The sequence below is a fragment of the Brachyistius frenatus genome, unplaced genomic scaffold (genome assembly GCF_029030835.1).
Source record: "Brachyistius frenatus isolate BFR_SWC_R1_liver_20210118 unplaced genomic scaffold, ASM2903083v1 Contig_25, whole genome shotgun sequence".
NCBI lineage: Eukaryota > Metazoa > Chordata > Actinopteri > Embiotocidae > Brachyistius > Brachyistius frenatus.
Window position 1 is genome coordinate 34,012 of NW_027210624.1, and position 18,087 is coordinate 52,098.

The window sequence follows — 18,087 nt, forward strand, 5'->3', positions numbered from 1 at the left end:
CAGTGAAGTCATGAATAGTCCACAGGTTCCCGTGTGGAAAACTTTGATCACTTTGAACACATTTGTGATAGGGTGTGTGTTTTCTGAAAGGAGGAGAAATAAGCTTAAAAAGTATATAATACAAACAATTAAATCCAGTGATTACAGCCTATTTTAGTGATCTGACTTGTTGAGGGGCCCTGAGTTGAAATATCATTTATGCCATTCATTTCTGAATATTTTCTGGTGAAAGAGTCTACTTTTTATTTACCATACAGCGGTGGCATTTTTGTGGACAGTAGATCAGGCTACTAGTCCGCACTTGTTCAGAGGATGGTATAGATACAATAAACAAAGAGCATGAAAGCTTGATGAAGCTTGAAACTCACTGAGTGAATCTTACCTATTCTCGCCAGTCTAATCATGTCTGTGTACACAATAAATACACATATTTAGAATGAACCCCACTTACCTTTTGAAAGCCATGAAACCTCGGTGTTGCTTACATAACATTTACTTACATAGGTCAGCATTGGTTTGGTTTAAAACATGCATGCTTTACTTTATGCTTGTAATACTGTGCATGTGCTGTAGATTTCATTAAAAAACAAACAAATGTAATTTCAATGTTGTTTTTGTATTTTATGAAGGGAGCAGCTGCATGATGTTTAACGAGAACAGATGCGGCCTGTCAGTGTAAGTCAGTGGTCGTGCATGACGTTGGTCTCCAGTGCCGAGTGCTGCGATCAGGACGAGGATTTTGGGCGCTCAGCTGAGAGAACGGAGACTGATAAACAGAAAAGGCTTGTTCTTCGGAGGACCATTTCTCAGATTGTGAAAGTAATCATACGTATGCACATTATTCTCTGTTGTGTGTGAATCCCAGGTGTCCGGGAGGAGTGTTGGTGCACTGGAGATGAGACCAGCAGAACAATCTGTCAGGAGGCTCATTTCAACCTCTGAGAAACATTTGTCATCACCTCCACCTGACTGATCACAGCCTGAAATGATTAAGATGATGACGATCAATGCGTTACTGTGGTAACTTATCTTTTATTACAAGTCGGTCCCCTGGAGCATTTAAGTCATGTTGCCACGACAGTAAAGCAGGAATGAGCTTTTGAATGAACCAAGCAGGGTTTTTTTTAATTTTTTTAAACATCTGAGAATACACAGTGAGATTCTGCTCTTGTTAATCAGTATACATGAGATTGTCATCAAGAAGACACGACATAGGACTTTGTCCAGTCTGATTCTATCACTGAGAAAACATCTTCATTTCACAGAACATCTTTGCTTATCCAGAGTGACAGTTTAAGATTATTTTTTTCATGGCACGGTTGGTTCTGTAATCTTTTATTCCCCTCCTTAGTCTCTAAATATCATCGCATGTTCTGTTCTCCCTCTAATTTGTTATGCATCCCGATAAAGAATTTCCTTTAACACAAAAAACAGCTAGTTATGATGGTAACATGTTATAATAAGATACCGTCAATTAATTTTTTCTCACTGTAATCTCAAGGTGTCTGAGGCATGCCGAGAATTGTTACTGTTACTCCAGAGCTGCAGAGTAGACTGAAGCCTGCAGCGTCTGCATACTAATCACAATATGATGTACGTTGCATAACAAAAGCATAAAGCAAAAAGGAAGACTCGATCGATACATTCAATATCTCCGCTCATCTGTTTCTGCAGCTAACAGGTGGAAACTCATTCTGTCATTATAATAAGGACATTTTGTCTGATGTCACATAATTAGATCATAAATACTCTGAACAACACAGAGTGTAAAAACACAAAATGAATAGCAGCTTTCCTTGTCGGTAGTCAGGAAACATTCAGGAGATTTATCCATGAGCACACAGACTCAGCTTTGTGGTTCGATAGAACATTGGCCACTTCGTGACATGAGATGATGCATTATTTTGTGGGACGTTGTGTGTCGTCTGTCTGTCGCTTCACTCGGAAGTCACGAACACTAAACCTTCAATAGCTGACTCACAGTCAGATGAGGATGTTTGTGAAGCAGGACGGTAAGCAGACGGCTGCAGAAAGCAAAGACATGTATCAACAGGTTCGAGGGAAAACGCTGTGCCTAACCTTCAAATTATTAATTACTTTGACTCTCACATTTAAATATGATGAAGCCTGTAGGCGTGTAATAACAACGATTTCAACACAACAAAATGTCCACCAACGAGATCCACTTTCAGCATCTTTGCAAATTTAGACACAACCGTGTTTCAATTAAACACCTTTCAGAATTGATTTTCTGATAAATAATACCTTGTTCTTATAAATAAGAATATGTAGAAGTCAAATATATTCAGCATCACAGAAAAAGCTTAACAGCTCTTAAAGAATTTGTTTACTCAGTAGTTTTGCATAGTGCTCTGGGTGATTTCTTTTCAGGTAAACAGTCATTTTCCCTTCAACTCGCTGATCTCCAGTGGGCAGGCCTGTGAGGAAGAAGGAAAACAAATCTTTACTACTTCATGTCACAGAGAACCAAAATGATATTTATGAACTCAATACATGAAAGTAACTGAATTCAATGTTTGGGCAGTTTAAAAGCCCACCCAGCTTTTGAGCGGTTTTCCTGATCTTCTCCAGCGCAGACTGCACATCTCCTCCCTCTGGTACGAGCACCTCTATCTCTCCCACATGGTAGCCAAAGTCAGCTTGGTCCAGATCTATCTGCAACCCCTCCTCCTCTAAAGTGAATGACCGCCGATCTGTTGTAAACTCTGCAAAGCATGCCAGATTCAGTTTGCTCAGCCACGACTCGTCTTCCAGCATGAGAGCTGCCTCTGTGTCCTCACAAGCGTCTTTAATGACCTCTTTCACTCTCGGGTAAATTTCAGGTAGATCGGTTATCTCTTTGTAACGAGTACACAGCGCTGCCGCTTTGGACCGTTCTCCGCTCAGCTCTTCTGTCCCACCGACTGCTGAGGTCGAGCACTTCAGCTCCCAGCAGCCTTTACGTTTACGCAGCCACATGTCTCTCAAAGTCAGGTGAAACTCGGGGGTGTCAAAATACTGGTCAAGAAACTGGCGCTGGCCCACGCAAACGGCTGAAGGAAAGAAGTGAGATAAAGAGAAACAAGTTAAAAAAAAAAAAAAAAAAAAAAAGGATAAATAAATAAATCAAATACTGACAAGGCGGATACAGATAATTACACTTCATGATTAACAAGAGACAGATGGCCAGAGTCACTACAGTTACACAACAGCAATTAGTGTCATTAAATGTTGGAAAAGCCTTTCAGTGACTATCAAGCTGTTGTGGCATCAGCTGAATACCTCAGTTCTGAATGTACTCGTGGAAACATGGTAGACGAGTCAAATGCATACCTCCGATCTCCTCCAGTGTTTTCAGGGTGTCAGCATTGCATACAAATTTTCTCTCCACTTCCACGCTCATCTGAAATAACATAAGATTGACACTGGCAATATGGTCTGATTGCAAATACAGGCACGTTTCTTTTAATCCACTGTAGGACTGACTGATATAAATATAACTGTGTAAAATATTTAGAAATTGTGTTTATAATGGGCAAAGGCAAAACGACGTGTTGTTTTTAATCCTTTATGTCACTTTTTTTTATTAATCAAAGTAATTGTAATACAAAATAACTTTTAATAGTATAAATCTTCTAAAGCTTCTCTAGTGACCAACTGTGTAAATTAACTTCCACCACTGAAACACTGCACTTAAATTGTTTTTGCAATATTTGATGGAGCTCAGACATCTGAAATGTGATCCCGACACGACAATGATTTTTGTAAATCTTACAAATTAAACAGGTTGGAAACCACTGGTTTAATCCTGAGCGATGTGTTGTGTTGTTATACTATCCATTGTGTCAAATCTTCATTTTAGTAACTGGAAACTAAAGCTGTCGAATAGACGCAGGACGTATAAGGTAGCATTAAATATAAATACTCTTAATAAAGTACAAGTACAATAGTGCTTGAGTAAATATACGCAGCTGCTATCCACACTAACAATAAAATAATTCAGCAGTATCTCCCGCAGATCATCGCACCTGTCTCAAAGACTCAAGTCAATTAGCCCAAGCGTCTGCTGAGAGTCAAAATCCGCAAACTGAACCGCAGTGTTATAAGAACAAATCTCCGTGAATTTAGTGAACTGCCCCCCCCCCTCCTCACACACACCTTCACAGTTTAAGTCCTGCAATCCAAATAAATCGGCATCAAACAGCTCAGTCGACAGATCAGTCCCTACACGTCAGCAAAGTTTATTTCGCACAGGCGCAATTAGGGACACCTATAAAGGGTATTCAGGAACATCACTTCCTGTCCCAGTAACGCAGGGGCATACAGATGGTGCAGTTTTAATCCCCTCTACCCCACCCCAACCCTCCACCGCCTCCACCCCCATCCCTCCACCCCTCTTCATAAATATTTATCCCACATACTCGACTGTTGATGTGAGCCACACCTATCGTTTGATTGAAAACATGTCATAATTCGCGAGGCGAGGCGAGCAGAGTCACATCTTTATTATTCAGCATGAATTAACTCGTCACGCTCTTTGTGACGACCCGAGCTGGCAGGACGAGGACTCATTTATTATTCACCTTTCAACCTCAAAACGAGGACAGGGTTCACGTCCAGGGGGACTCCGCGTAATCTAATACTTCTTTTATTTATTTATTTTTATTTTTTCTTAATGCATCCATCAGGCGTCTTTTCTTTCTTTCTTTTTTATATATATATATATATATTTTTTTCCATCCCATAATTACATCGCCCGATAAGTATTTGGTGTGTCGGAGCACACGTTGGTAATCTCTCGTATCTGCGGGGTTACATAAGGGATTTTGATAGCCGTGTCTGTCCCTTCTGAATGTCAGCAATCAGCCTTGGGGGGAGCTGTGGTCTGTTTACTAGAGGGAAGAGGGGAAGGAGAGAGGGGAGGAAGGGAGGAAGGGAGGGAGGAAGGGAGGGAGGGAGAACAGGGAGAGAGAGAGAGAGAGAGAGAGAGAGGGCAGGCAAGAAAACTTTTCACTTCTGAGGAGCCACAGAGGAAAGCGTGTGTGTGTGTGCGTATGTGCGTGTGTGTGTGTGTGTGTGCACGCGTGTGCTGGAGCGGCGACCATGCAGGTAATAATAATAATAATAAAAAAAAAAAAATTAAAAAAAATTAAAAAACAACAACAACAACAACAACAACGCATTAGCTAATTGCTCCGAACTTTAATTAAACGTCATTCGCGATCGGTTAATTGCGCCGATTCTAGCGGGGGGGAGAGTGGCCTGCGACGGGCTCGGGCTCGGGCGGACGACGCTCCGTGTCCCGGACTAATCCGATCCGATCCCGGTCACAAATACAACGTTAAATCCCAAACTTTTTCTGCCCGTCGCCTCTCTCTCTCTCTCCGCCTGCTCCTTTACAAACACCACCCCCGTCGTCGAAGCCGACCGCGGCCGCACGTACTCCGCTTCAAGTCGCTTTCTTTTTTTTAATTTATTATTATTATTATTATTTTTTATATATCGACTAATTCTCTCGTCAATTACGACTCGGAGCTGCTGAAATGAGAGTTTCCACGGCCATGTGTTGCACCGTAAGTGTTTAAGGTATGGATTTGGGCGCTGGGACGCGTCAAGAAAAAAAAAAGAAAAAAAAAAGAGGGGGACTGCTTTGGGCGGCGAGGGAGGAGGAGGAGGAGGAGGTGGAGGAGGAGGTGGAGGGTGCGAGTTGTTTCTACCACATCTGTAAACGGAGCCCACGTTCATTAATTAAATGGCTTTAGTCCGGCTAGGCCTCAATTTGCGCCGCTGAGCAGCAGGCGGCGGGCGGCGCGACGCTACATGCCCGACTGGCAGCACGCAATCAGCGGGGTGAGGAAACTACTCGAGGCCGAGGCTTCTCTCGCTCTCTCTCGCGTGTATGTGTGTGTGTGTGTGTGTGTGTGTGTGCGCGCGCGCTGGAGCCTAAAAGTGAGTGTTATTTAGTCTCCGCGGGTGAACCGAGGCGGTGTTGTCGGGAGCCGCGGCTCCCCCACCTCCGGGCCCCCCGGAGGAGCGGAGGAGGAGGAGGAGGAGGTCGGAGGAGACAGTTTGAGGAGCGGTTAATTATCTCCGCCTGCTAACAGGCTAGCTAGCAAAGTGACACGACTGTTAATGGCTCGACCCCCTTTTTTTTTTGTGTGTGTTGTTTATTAATTTAATGGTCGCCCAGCCGGAGACACCGAGGGGACGCTGACGCCTGCCCCCTTGTCTTTTCTTTTTGCAGTTTCAAGAGAAGTGTGTGTCTCCGCTGCGGGGTTATTTCTCAGAAGCGACCAGCTAGCCCTTCTCTCCCAGGAGCGTTACGGGGGGCTCCGCCGCCTTTAGCACCGCTAGCTAATTGATTCGTCTCCGGTCGGCGCAGCTAATTAGACCGCTCCGTTAATTAGCCAACTGTGGCCGAGAAGAGCGTCCGTCTCGTTATATATCGGCTTTTTAATGATAAACCCCGGTGATTAGGAGCTGTGCGGCGGTGATGTACTCTGAACACGGAGACCCGTCGACATGTTATCTGGCCATATAACCGAGCTAGCTTGCTAATTGGCATGACGAGGAAGTGAGGACCGGAGCTGTGTTGGTATTTCTCCTCTCGGGCTTGTGTGTGTGTGTTTGAGTCGCTGTCTTGGCTGCATCTTGGATTATGAACGCTTGCAGGAAAAATATATCTATCTATCAAAACAGTGTGGGTTTAAAAACAACAACAACAACAACAAAAAGAAACCCAGACTATTAGTGGTGTGTTTGATTTCCTTAAAGCTGCACGGGAGTCGTGGTTTGTGTGAATCATGCATGTTGAGCAGATGCAGCATGGTGTCAGACTGTATGTGATGCATCGGCCTCATGGTGCTTGTATCGGTCTAAACGGGCAAATGACTCGTCGGAGGGACATTACAGGCAGTGGTTTGAGTTTTACTCGGTATTGTCTGCGTTTAATACCATTTATGCGCACGTATGTGATGTTGGGTCAGTGTTTTTTTTTTTTTTTTTTGAACATTAGATGACATTTAGAGCTGCAACTAGCGACTATTTTTCGTTATTGGTCGATTTGTTGATTGTTTTTCAATTAAGTGTTTAGTGGGTCGATCTTTTAAAAATGCCAGGAAATAGTGAAAAACATCCCCCTGGTGTTTCTGTAAGCCTGAAGTGCTGCTTTCAATGTCCCGTTTTGTCGCAAACAACAGACCACGAATAAAATATAGTGAGGTTATCATGGAGACAGTAAAGGAATGAGAAAACAGTCACATTGAAGAAGCTGGAATCCGAATATTTGCATATTTTCATTAGAAAGATGACTCAGTAATCAACTAATTGTTGCTGCTCTAATTGAAAACGGAGGTGTGAAGCAATTCATCTTTTATCTTGAAGCCACTTGGGTGTTTATGACTGTAATCGAAAACCTGCTGCAAGCATTAACATAGAGGCTTTTTTTTTTACATTACAAAGGTGGCATTTGAACAATTGCATTATTGTGTAATTTGATGCTATCATTGCAGACAAACTAATGGGAACCTCCCTACAAAGCATAGTTAGCATTGAAACAACTTCAAAGACGTGTAAGATTGAGAAGCGGATGGGATTAGTTTTACTTCTGAAAATGATTGCAGTGTTGTGATGTGTTGCTTCTGATTGTGGGGTCAAATTGTTAAACACGACAATGCAGGTCACCTAAAATCGGGCGCTTGATCAACAAACCCTTCTTGCTCTTGGTCACATGAAATCCCTTCTGTAAAGTTACTTCCTGACATCACATTTGCATTCCTTTTTGTATTTTCTTTCTGAAGTAGTTTATACTTGCATGTGTGGTTTAAAAAAAGAGATGAGCAGCACTCTCGAACATCTGTTTTTCTTTGTTAGGAGGAGTCTGGAGAGACAGTGTGCAGTGAAAGGAATGGAGTGGCAGAGTGGTTGTGCCCCTTGTGCCAAAAAGGGCAACCAGACAGATCTTCCCTTTCTCTACATCTCAATGAGCAACACAGCGTACTTCCATCGTGTGTAGACAAACTGCTGGACATTGTAAGTGTTGGCCAAAATATGTCATATGGCTGGAGTAGCATGTTTTTTTTTTCCTCCCCCCAGCAACTTGTTATACACCCTTTGGGGCATGACCTAATTATGTTGGGTAATAGATCAGTTATGTGCATAAAGTTTAATGAGCCCACTTGTTGCCGAATGATTTACAGGGATTAGACTAAAAAATATATTGAATCATTCATAAGGTTGTTAAATTTATTCTTTCTTGATTTGTTTATTCAATGAAATGTTTGCTTTTGAGGTTGCAAAGATAAGAAAGCCTGAGAGCTGTCGGCTGAACTACAGAAGTAACAAACACTGTAATTATGTGACGAGGCAAGGGGAGAAGTATGAAGTCATGGCAATGAAGAAAAAACAGGAAAAGCACATTCACAAAGGGGAACAGTGATCACAAGTAGACTTTGACCACATTTTATAAAAACTCTTCCAATGTATGTGAGCTTGACCAAATTAGTGGTCTAATTGCTGCCAAAGTGTCTCTTGACTCTGGTGCTGCAGTGAATGTTAATGTATCTGAAAAAGGATCCATCAGAGAGCTGCATACCTTTTTTTAAATTAATTTATTAATTCCCTGTTTTGGTCAAACATGAAGAATAAAAACATAAAGAAGAGTGAGTAAAACAGGCTGAATGGATTCAGTTTATTTACAAACACTATAAATATGTATAATCTTATATCACAATCTTCTACACAAAATCTTTTACTGTGTAATAACAAAGATGGATGCTCACCAAAATTAATGTCCAAGTGTGTTATTCAACTTTCTCACCTAAATTATGTTGAGGTTCAAAGGAGACCTGTTTACATACAAGCAAGAGGAAAATAACCTGTTTATTTCTGCATAATCTGCATGTGCATTAATAACTAGTTTCAAAAGTTTCAATTGTGTCTGTTTTCATGACTTGTTTGTGCAAATTCCCTTTTTGCACTCGGCAGTTTGTTCTTTTAATAGTTTCAATATGTCTTTGTTTGGATAAGCGAGTTACCAAGTAAGTCACTTTGGAAGTATTTGTTGAGTAGACATCAAACGTGGAACAAGAAAAAAAGTAAGCACCTCACTGAACAAACTGTTTACAGTGAACCATGATGGTTTAGTAATGTATAGTGTTAAGAAATGGAGGGAATTTTATTTGTGGATGAATTGATCAAACAAGCCTTAATTTATGCCTTCAGGGTAATTTGCAAATTAAAGGCCAGCCAGGCTTGCTATGTGTAATACAACCACACATCATCGAGTCACGCCCAAATGTTGTGCCGCTCAAAAGGCTACATTATAGCATTCAGCTCCTCTGAAAGGAGCCATTGCAGAGAAAAGTTTGCTGTGGGGATTTTTGCTGACTCCCCCCTTCTTGTTAAACAGGCTGTTCTCAAACAGGCTGCCAGCGGAGTACAAGAGGACAAAGGTGCTCAAAAAGTTTCAGGTGAGTCTTAAATACTGAAATTATGAAAAGAAATTGGCAAAATTGAACTCTATATAAACACATGCATCTGATCTGTTTTTATTGTAACAACACTAATTAAGTGGGTTATTATAACATACATCTATCTGTGGCATTGGAATTGTGTTACGCAAATTATTAAACTATGCATAATATGGAAAATTGCCTCTGATGTGGGCTGTGGATAAAACCATCGATACGGCCACCCTTACAAATCACATTCAGTACGTCTGTTATCGGTTAGTACTCCTGTTACTGGAACATAAGAGTTAAATGTGTATCCATTTTATCAGATGCTGAATCTTCACAACTAAAGCACGCCGAAGACGTCAGTTCAGACCCCTGCCAATCTAGCGAGAGCTCAGACGCTACCCAGACGCTTGCAGACAAAGAGATGGAGGAAGAGAGAATAATGGAACAGGAGGGAGGTGAAGCTGAGCCAGAAGAGGAGGGAAATCCACACACCGGAGCCAAACAGCAAAATGCAACTGAAAACACAGAAATCCCACATGCCAGTGAAAAGTCAGTTGTTAAAAATGGTGTGCCAGCTGAAAATAACACCCGGTCCTTCAAATGTAACGCCTGCCTGGAGAGTTTTCCCAGCAGGACTGCCTTGAGTGTTCATTATAACTCTGCATCCCACATTCAGAGAATGACAACAGGCTCTGCAAGGCAAGGTGCAGAAAGTAATCTCCCAACGCCAGCAGTTCCAGTCCTGTCTCGGCCATATATATCAAACAAACCCTACCAGTGCGCTGTATGTCGAGTCTCTTACAATCACGCCATCACCCTCGAGAGCCATATGAAATCTGTCTTGCACCAGACCCGCAGCAGAAATGCTGGAATCGCTGCACATGCTGCAAACAGCGCAGGAGCGACTGCGATTTTGAGAGGCGGCACGACCAGCGCTCTGAACAGTGTAGTGACCACTGGAAGTGGAACCAGTCAGTTGGTTACCGCCACCAACTGTGCTGCTCCCGGGACATTGATGGTGACCGCTGCAAACGAAGGAGAGCGAATTCCAACATCACAAGTGGCTCCCTCCCTCCTCACCTCTCCGGTGGCCTCAGCTCAGGCGCTCTCAGCCTTTCTCACCCTCCTCACATCAAATCCCAATACCCTCTCACACTCCCTCCTGCCCTCCCTGTTCGCGGCTGGTGCCGCTCCTGGTATCACTGCACCTCAGCTCGTGCCTCAGCCACAAATGGTCATGCCATTGATTTTAAATGGGCTTCAAGCCCAAACTCAGCAGCACCAAGAGAACCAGCAAGGCCAGCTCCTTACCCAATGTGTGCCGTTCGTAGGTCTCAGCCCAGCCCAGCAAGCCCTCCTAACCCAAAGACTTAACAGCCTACAGAACCAGTGGCCCTCTGCAGGACTTCCAACAAACATACAGCCCTGTCTGGAAGAGCAAATGCAGATTGTAAAGTGTGAGAGAGAGCAAGAAAGGCAGGACAGCGATGAGACTGTCGTCGAGAAGGTCTCGGATCAGATCAAAGACAGGGACAACAGGACTACAAAGGACATTAAAGCAGAGAAACCTACGGAAGGCAGCAGTAAAGAACTTGCACAGTGTCGCAATAAAGAAAGCAAAGTGAAGGTGGAGAATAATGAAGACAATGAGAAGGCACAAGGAGATAGCACAACAGATGGAGACAGCTCAACTAATCAGTTGGACCTGGAAGGTGATAAAGCAGCTAGCCTGAATCTCTCCCCAGCGGGCACAGAGAAGAGCCTCCGCAATAACAACCTCTCGCCTTCTGCATCTGTGCCCAGCAACTCGAGCTTCAGTCCTGTAAATTTAAACCTTACGCTCAGCCCTGATTCTACTCCGCAAAAATCACAATCAGGCACAAGCCCGTGCGGCTCTTTTGGCACCCCAAAATCCAGCCCGAGTACAAATGCCTTAACTATCGACCAAACACGACTTCATTGTAACACAATGGGATCCATTTATCCAGACCTTCCAGCGCTGTCGGAGTTCCAGTCGGAGGTCCTCTGGGCCTTCTTGGAGTCGCGGAGTGAGGCTGATGCGGCGAGTCCTCCTCGGGAGGACTGTGAGGCGCTGGGCAGAGAAGTAGGTCTTTCTGAAGAAGGGGTCCGCAGGTGGCTGACCCAAGCCCGACATGCCAAACAGAGACAGAGGGCGACGGAGTTGGAACACCTGGCTGCATTTTCAAGACAAAACCAGGGTTCGGATAATGACTACGATGATGAAGAAAGCTCATTGATTATAGCGGAAGGTGAGGATGACGCCGAAGCGTCAGGTAGTCAGGCAATAGATTTGTCCAGTACAAGAGGGAAACGGAAACAGAGGAGTTTGGGAAGGGACGGTCGGGGAGATTCCTGTCTCACTTCTGACTCCGAAAATGAGGTATACACCTCTGTCATTGTTTCTGATGAGGAAAGTCAGAATGGGTCTTACAGGGAAGGTCCTGAAAGCCCCGCTAAAGATGAAGCACAGCGGGAGGTCCATGGTGATAAGGGGTCAGTTGGAGGAAAGGTATTGCGCTCAACAACTGTTTTTCTCTCGGATGCAGAGGATGAGTACGAAGATGAGGAGGGTGGAGCGGGTCAGCGGCGAAAACGAAAGGGGGAGTTTGAGCGTGACGAGGTGGAGGTGAAGAAGGAGAGACTGGACCCAGATGTGGATCTAGAGTTGGAGGCCCAAGCGGATCCTCCTGGTTCACACTCTCACCTTGAGATTCCAGCAGGTGCTCTGCACTCACTTCCTTTGTCCCTCACTCCCTTTTCTACTCAGTTTCTTAGCCCCTACGTCCTTTCTCTTACTCCTTCACTGATTGGAGATGGGAGCAAAGTACCTATCTTTCCCAACCCGCCAACCATCACGCGCTTCTCTGGCTCTCTTCTCTCACAGTCTCTCTCCTCCCATAACCAAACTTCTCATTACTTGTCCAATGGTGATGACTGCGAGTCTGCTCTGGATCTCAGTATGGGGAAAAACAACTCCAAATCTGCTTCTTCCTCATCTTCTCTTGCTGATAAAATCGCAGCACAGAAGGGACAGTTGCTGGACGGGCTTGGACTGAGGCCCACATCCAAAGGTCTTGTAGTCGTCCAGGTTAAGCCAGAATCCATCACTGCCGTACCCTCTTCCAACAGCAGTATGAATCTGGTCAACTGCTGTAATATGACTAAGTCTACCATTTACATGAGAGCAGCAGAGAAAATGAATACCACACTCTTGGAAAGAGCACGAGAAAAGGAGCGGGAAAAGGAGCGAGAGCAGCAGCAGAGGAAGTCCAAAGGAAAAAGGTATCGGGATATGCGGCGTTCAAGGACCATTATTCAAGCTGAACAACTTGACATTCTGTATGGCTGCTATTTCAAAGACCCAAATCCTGGGAAACATGAGTTTGAACAGATTTCTGAGTGGGTCCACCTTCCAAAGAAGGTTGTTCAGATTTGGTTCCAAAACATGAGGGCAAGAGAAAGAAAAGGGGAGGTCCGATTCATCAGCGACGGTACCTTGGCAGCAGTAGGCAAACCTCTCATCAAATTTACTTGGCCTCTTTCCAAACCCATATTCTCCAATAAGTCTCCTCCAAACAATACTGGGTGCATTACAACTACTCCAATTGTGCGCACCCTCATGAAGACCGAAAGGGAGCCTGTAAAGGAGCTGGGCAAACCAGCTTTACTGAAAAAAATAGCCCCTGTTCCTATCAAGCCCAAGGAGGTAGTTTCTTCCACCACAGCGTCTCCTGTGAGCAGCAGTGCTTCTGCAGTGCCAAAGACCAAGCTTGAAACCACCAGCAATGTCACTATGGTTAAAGTTGCACCCAAAGTCAATAGCCCTGTCCTCTTGGCACCTCCCAAGGATCCAATTCCCATCGCCCCACGGCCAGTCCTGAAACGAAAGCTGGAAGAGGAGAGCGAGGAGGAGAAGACTGATGAGGAGAAAGACAATGAAAATGAGATGGGACCCGGACCAGGGACCACTAACCGCATGGTGCCGAAGCTCCCCACGACTCCCATCAACAACAGGCCTTCAGCCACAAATGTGGTGCCGCAGAAACAGAATGGGCTGAACTACTGGACCCCCAAAGTCCCAATTAAGATAAATACGCTCTCAAGAGAACAACTGGCTCTTCCCACACACACCCCTCCTCGTACCATCCCCCCTCCTCCCACCCCCAGCATTGCACCAGTCAGCCCGAATATCCCCAGCTCTGCCAAAGTAGCCAGCCCTTCCACCCCGGTTGTAGCTAAATCGAGCCCCACAGAAAGCAGCTTCCTGCCCCACTCATCCAGCCGTAGGCCGCGCACTCACTTGTCCTGTCTACAGCTGTCCATTCTGCAGTCGTGTTACGAGACCTGCGCCCACCCAAACGCCATGGAGTGCGAGGCAATCGGCACAGAGCTCAACCTGCCGCTCAAGGTGGTGCAGATCTGGTTCCAAAATACCAGAGCCAAGGAGAAGCGGTGGAGGCTGCAGCAGGAGAAAATGGTAAGCCGGCAACTCCAGAAGTCTTTCCTGCAGAATTCATTCATGCCACTACACTAATGAAGACGTGTTGAATGAACAGCCAGGTGTCTCACTGGGGAATCGTGAAACTTTTTTTTTTTTTTAGTAGATATCACATTGGGTTGTTTTTTTTGTTTTTTTTTAAATAGACAATTCAAAGTATGCAGTTCAAGAGGGAAAACTTTTTGTTTTGTTATTGATTTGTCAATGTTGTCTAAAATGCATTTAAGTGGAACAGATTAGATGTTTCACGTTACTTTTTTGCTACATTATAAGGTGAATTAATAATATCAATAACATAATATTAATTTCAGTCATATGCAATATGCAGCCTGGAAAATGCGTCGAGAACCCGTTAATGAATAATGTGAAACCATGTGAATGTCTTTTGAATAATCCAATGAAATGGGTACCTTGCAAATATAAGTATTATCACCATATAGTCCTTCTGCTCAATAGCCTTCGTTGGCCTAATACATCCTACAGAAAAGATAAGATACAAAATCTGAAAAATGCATATTGTCATGAAATGTATACTGCTGCATTATTACTGGGACTGTAGTAACTATAATTTTTGAAGAGCACCAAAATAACTCAGTTTTCTATCTCTTACCTTGTTAGCAATTATACAGTCTGCTTAATTTTTTTTCTTTTCAGTCTAAAACTACAGAAAGTTGTGCTGTTAGCAGATCCAATATTAAACATATTCCTTCTTCCCCTCTCTATCTGTTTCTCAACTCCAACTCCGGGTTCCCAGTCTCCTCTGTCAGGTGGGAAGGTGGACATGAGCTCAGGAAGCTACCTGCAGTACAATGCGCTCAAAGCAAATCGCCCCATCCTGCCCAAGCCCGTTCAGCTAACGGTTACCGAACCTCCAGCCTCCCCAGTGGCCGGCCAGCCGGTGCCAAAGGAGACCCTGACGGGCCACTGCGACGCCTGCAACGTCTCCTTTGAATCCCGGGCCGCAGCAAGGGCCCACGTCTTCTCCCCACGTCACCTGGCAACCCTGAGAACCACTAACTTTGGCCAGCCGACGGCACTCGTCAACAAGAACGGGAGCGGTAACAGCGGACCCGGCAGCGTCGCGCCGGGCTCGCAGGTGTCTCTTTCCTCTACTGGCGCCAGCTCTGGCGCTGGTTCTGGAGGGGAGATCATTGTCGAGTTGCCTCCACCGACGGCCACCAGCAACAGTTAAGACTCAGATCAGGATTGGTCTGCACACTGACTTTATTGTGGGGCCCATTTGGGCTCCTCAGATTTTAATAAAAGAGTTTGAGCACTAATCTTCAAAAGCTAATATTCTTTAGTTTTTGACGTTGGCTCCCCCTGCACCCGCTATCCTTCGCTGACCCGTCACTGACTTGATATCCGTTAATCTACAGAGTTCATCTGGAATCAAATACAACAGCAGACTCTTTCCATGCTGCTTGTCACTTAATCAGTTGCTGTCTGATGAGTGATTTAAAACCCTTTCCAGTTTTCCCTCAAACACTTTATCCAAACATTTTTGGTCCTAACCCTGTGGTTATGTACTACCTTAGTTCCAAGACCTTCCTATAATTTGTAAAGGCACTCAACTTGGAATGCTTGAGTTGATGCAAGTTTTTCTTTTTTGGCAGTGGTTGGCCCGGAAACACCTTTTGGGATAATAACATGAAATACTCACATTAATAACTCCCAGTTTGCTCCTGTGGAATTGTTTTGTTTTTTTCTTCTCGCGCCTACTTTTACTTTTAGGGCAAAGATTGCTTGGATATAACGTAACTGGACTGAACCGTTGGGAGAGGAAGAACTGGTATTAACCATCATGTTTTTATTTGCAACAAGAGTGTGCTCTGAAGAGTGTTGTGTCTTCTCATTTGGGATATAAAAGTGGTACATTTGAGAGAATAGGGCTGTTTGAATCGCCCCCATTTCCATGTTCATATTTTCACGACAATCCAAATAGACAGCGCAAAAAGAAGCTGAGGAAAGTAGAATCTTTGGCATACCGCACTTTGACACATTTTACATTGTTTGAAATGTTTTTAAGCATTCTAATGCAAGTGTCTTTTTATGTAAAGATACATTAATGCATGCTGGATGCCTTTATATAAATCACGAGAAATAAATTGATTTTTGCTAATTAAATGAGACATGCTTTAGGTGTGAGCATAACCGTGTCAGACCTGGGTATATAATCGGAGAAGAGCTTTGTTCCAAAATGCTTTTACATCCATTTGTTTTGGAGGGGAGGGGGGGACTCTGAATGTCATATTCTCTATCTAGAACATAGCAAATCCTGCCTGTAAAGTTGTCAGCATTCTTTCGGCCAAGGACTATAATTACCAACTATCTTGCTTTTACATCGAAGTTCTTTGACGCTGTAAATTTCTTCCTCCCACCCAAACGTGTGTGTGTGTGTGTGGGACTCATTTTGGAATGCTGCTCTTCAGACCTGTTGCGGGAGCTACTTGTTTTTACACCTGCTGTAGGTGTTTGTGTAAGAAATATGACAGCCTTAAGAGGAAAGGCCACCAGGTATATAAATTCAAGCCCAGGTGATCCTCGCATAATGTAGGTGAATTCATTTCACCCCTATGGCACGGAGGAGGGTCAGACCGATTTCCTAAAATTTTTGCCATGAATACTGTGTATAAGACGGGAAAAGTTAAGTACTCATTTTATTTACATTACGATATTTATACAAACGATAATAAAAGCAATTTAAGAACTGGCAGAACAGATTTCTATTTAGGTCAAAAGCCAAACTTCTAGAGAACAGGGCTTGAAAATGGGCTGTTTTCTTTGTTTTCCCCTCATTTTGCTCAGTTTTGAAGCAGAAGTAGTGATTCTGATATATGTGCTGTGAAATGAGATCTAATGTCTGGAAACCATGACAAGGGAGACAGTTGGGTATTACTATTATCTTTAAGGGACTAATGGTTACTCAAATCTAGGAAGCATATTAGGAAACAATGTGTCGACTGAGAGCTAATAAGATGGTGCTGTGTTGAAGGACACATAACATACTAAAGATGTTTTCCTTCAATTTAAGTTGTATATTAATGTTACTATTGATAGTTTTAACAAAATGCAAAACTGAAACATGAACTTTTGTAAAGAAATATATTAAAAAAAAATAACTGATATTCCAAAGTTATCCTCCCTTTGCTTTCTGTCATTCAAAAACCAAAAAGCAATCTTTAGGTCGACAGAGAGCGGGTGAGGCGTTCATAAATGCAAACTGTAAAGGACATCCCACGGCTTGACACTTGCACTAGTCCACAATTTTTGCACAAGCTACAGACATTTTCAAATGAACACAGCCATTACTGCAAGAGTCTTTTGGTGGTGTGTTGAAACAAGGAGGGTCAAAATTGTCCTTTGAGGAGTTAGAATTTGAACTCCTGTTGGAAACTGTATCTTGTGTGTAAAGCAAGGACTGCAGTGCTTGAACCTCAAGACCGGGATTACACACGCGTAAACAACACACACACACACACACACACACACACACACACACACGGTGTTGCACTGTCCAAACTAGATACGTTTTTATGGAGATCTGCTTTTTATTCTCATGTGTTTCATTGTCACTTTGATTATCACTATTGTTATAACTGTACTACTACTTATACGATTTATTATTACTACTCATCACTGTTTTTGATTATTATTGATCCATAATGGTTTTTAAATGCCACCCCTCTGCTCAAAAAGTATGGTATTCCTATGAATATTGAACAATAATAGTGGCAGTGTTGTTATGAATCGTTAGACTTTTGATTAAGCTTATTTTTCCTCCTCACTTGTACCTGCCTTTTTTGTGTTTGGTCTCCATTATGCTTTCTTTGATATACAGAAAAAAATAAAATCAGTTGAACAACAAAGCAAAGCTGTCTGATTGCAGTGCAACTGGGCCATATGTGTGTGCGTGCCACTGAGGTTTTACTTCTTAATTGATCCATAGGCTAATCTTAAGGTTTTACCTGGGTGGCATATTTAAGCAAAGGTCACTGAGGTCGCGCTGGAGGGGAGAGAGACTATTATACGATATAGCACACCGTAATATGCTTTGAATTAATTTGCTGAACAATTGGCTTTGCCAGTTTACTAATGACTGATGGA

At 43.5% G+C, this 18,087-nt stretch overlaps 2 protein-coding genes across 4 annotated transcripts; one reads left to right on the plus strand and one right to left on the minus strand.

Moving 5' to 3' along the window:
- Positions 1 to 1,012: 1,012 nt before the first annotated feature.
- On the minus strand, positions 1,013 to 4,246 carry thtpa (thiamine triphosphatase). Of its 2 annotated transcripts, XM_069697936.1 has the most exons (4): positions 4,159 to 4,246; positions 3,334 to 3,403; positions 2,559 to 3,053; positions 1,013 to 2,438 (listed from the first exon to the last, which is right to left on the minus strand). In XM_069697936.1, exons 2-4 carry the CDS (start codon positions 3,401 to 3,403, stop codon positions 2,335 to 2,337), a joined length of 669 nt encoding a protein of 222 aa, XP_069554037.1. In that variant the 5' UTR covers positions 4,159 to 4,246; the 3' UTR covers positions 1,013 to 2,334. The 2 variants fall into 2 exon arrangements, with proteins under 2 accessions (XP_069554037.1, XP_069554036.1); XM_069697935.1 differs by lacking the exon at positions 4,159 to 4,246 and having other exon boundaries at positions 3,334 to 3,415.
- A 729-nt stretch (positions 4,247 to 4,975) lies between these two features.
- On the plus strand, positions 4,976 to 17,854 carry zfhx2 (zinc finger homeobox 2). Of its 2 annotated transcripts, none has more exons than XM_069697929.1 (5): positions 4,976 to 5,109; positions 7,873 to 8,031; positions 9,410 to 9,470; positions 9,782 to 13,959; positions 14,735 to 17,854. In XM_069697929.1, the coding sequence occupies exons 1-5, from the start codon at positions 5,104 to 5,106 to the stop codon at positions 15,170 to 15,172; spliced, it is 4,842 nt and encodes a 1,613-aa protein (XP_069554030.1). In that variant the 5' UTR covers positions 4,976 to 5,103; the 3' UTR covers positions 15,173 to 17,854. The 2 variants fall into 2 exon arrangements, with proteins under 2 accessions (XP_069554030.1, XP_069554029.1); XM_069697928.1 differs by lacking the exon at positions 4,976 to 5,109 and adding an exon at positions 5,701 to 5,850.
- The last annotated feature ends 233 nt before the right edge of the window (positions 17,855 to 18,087 follow it).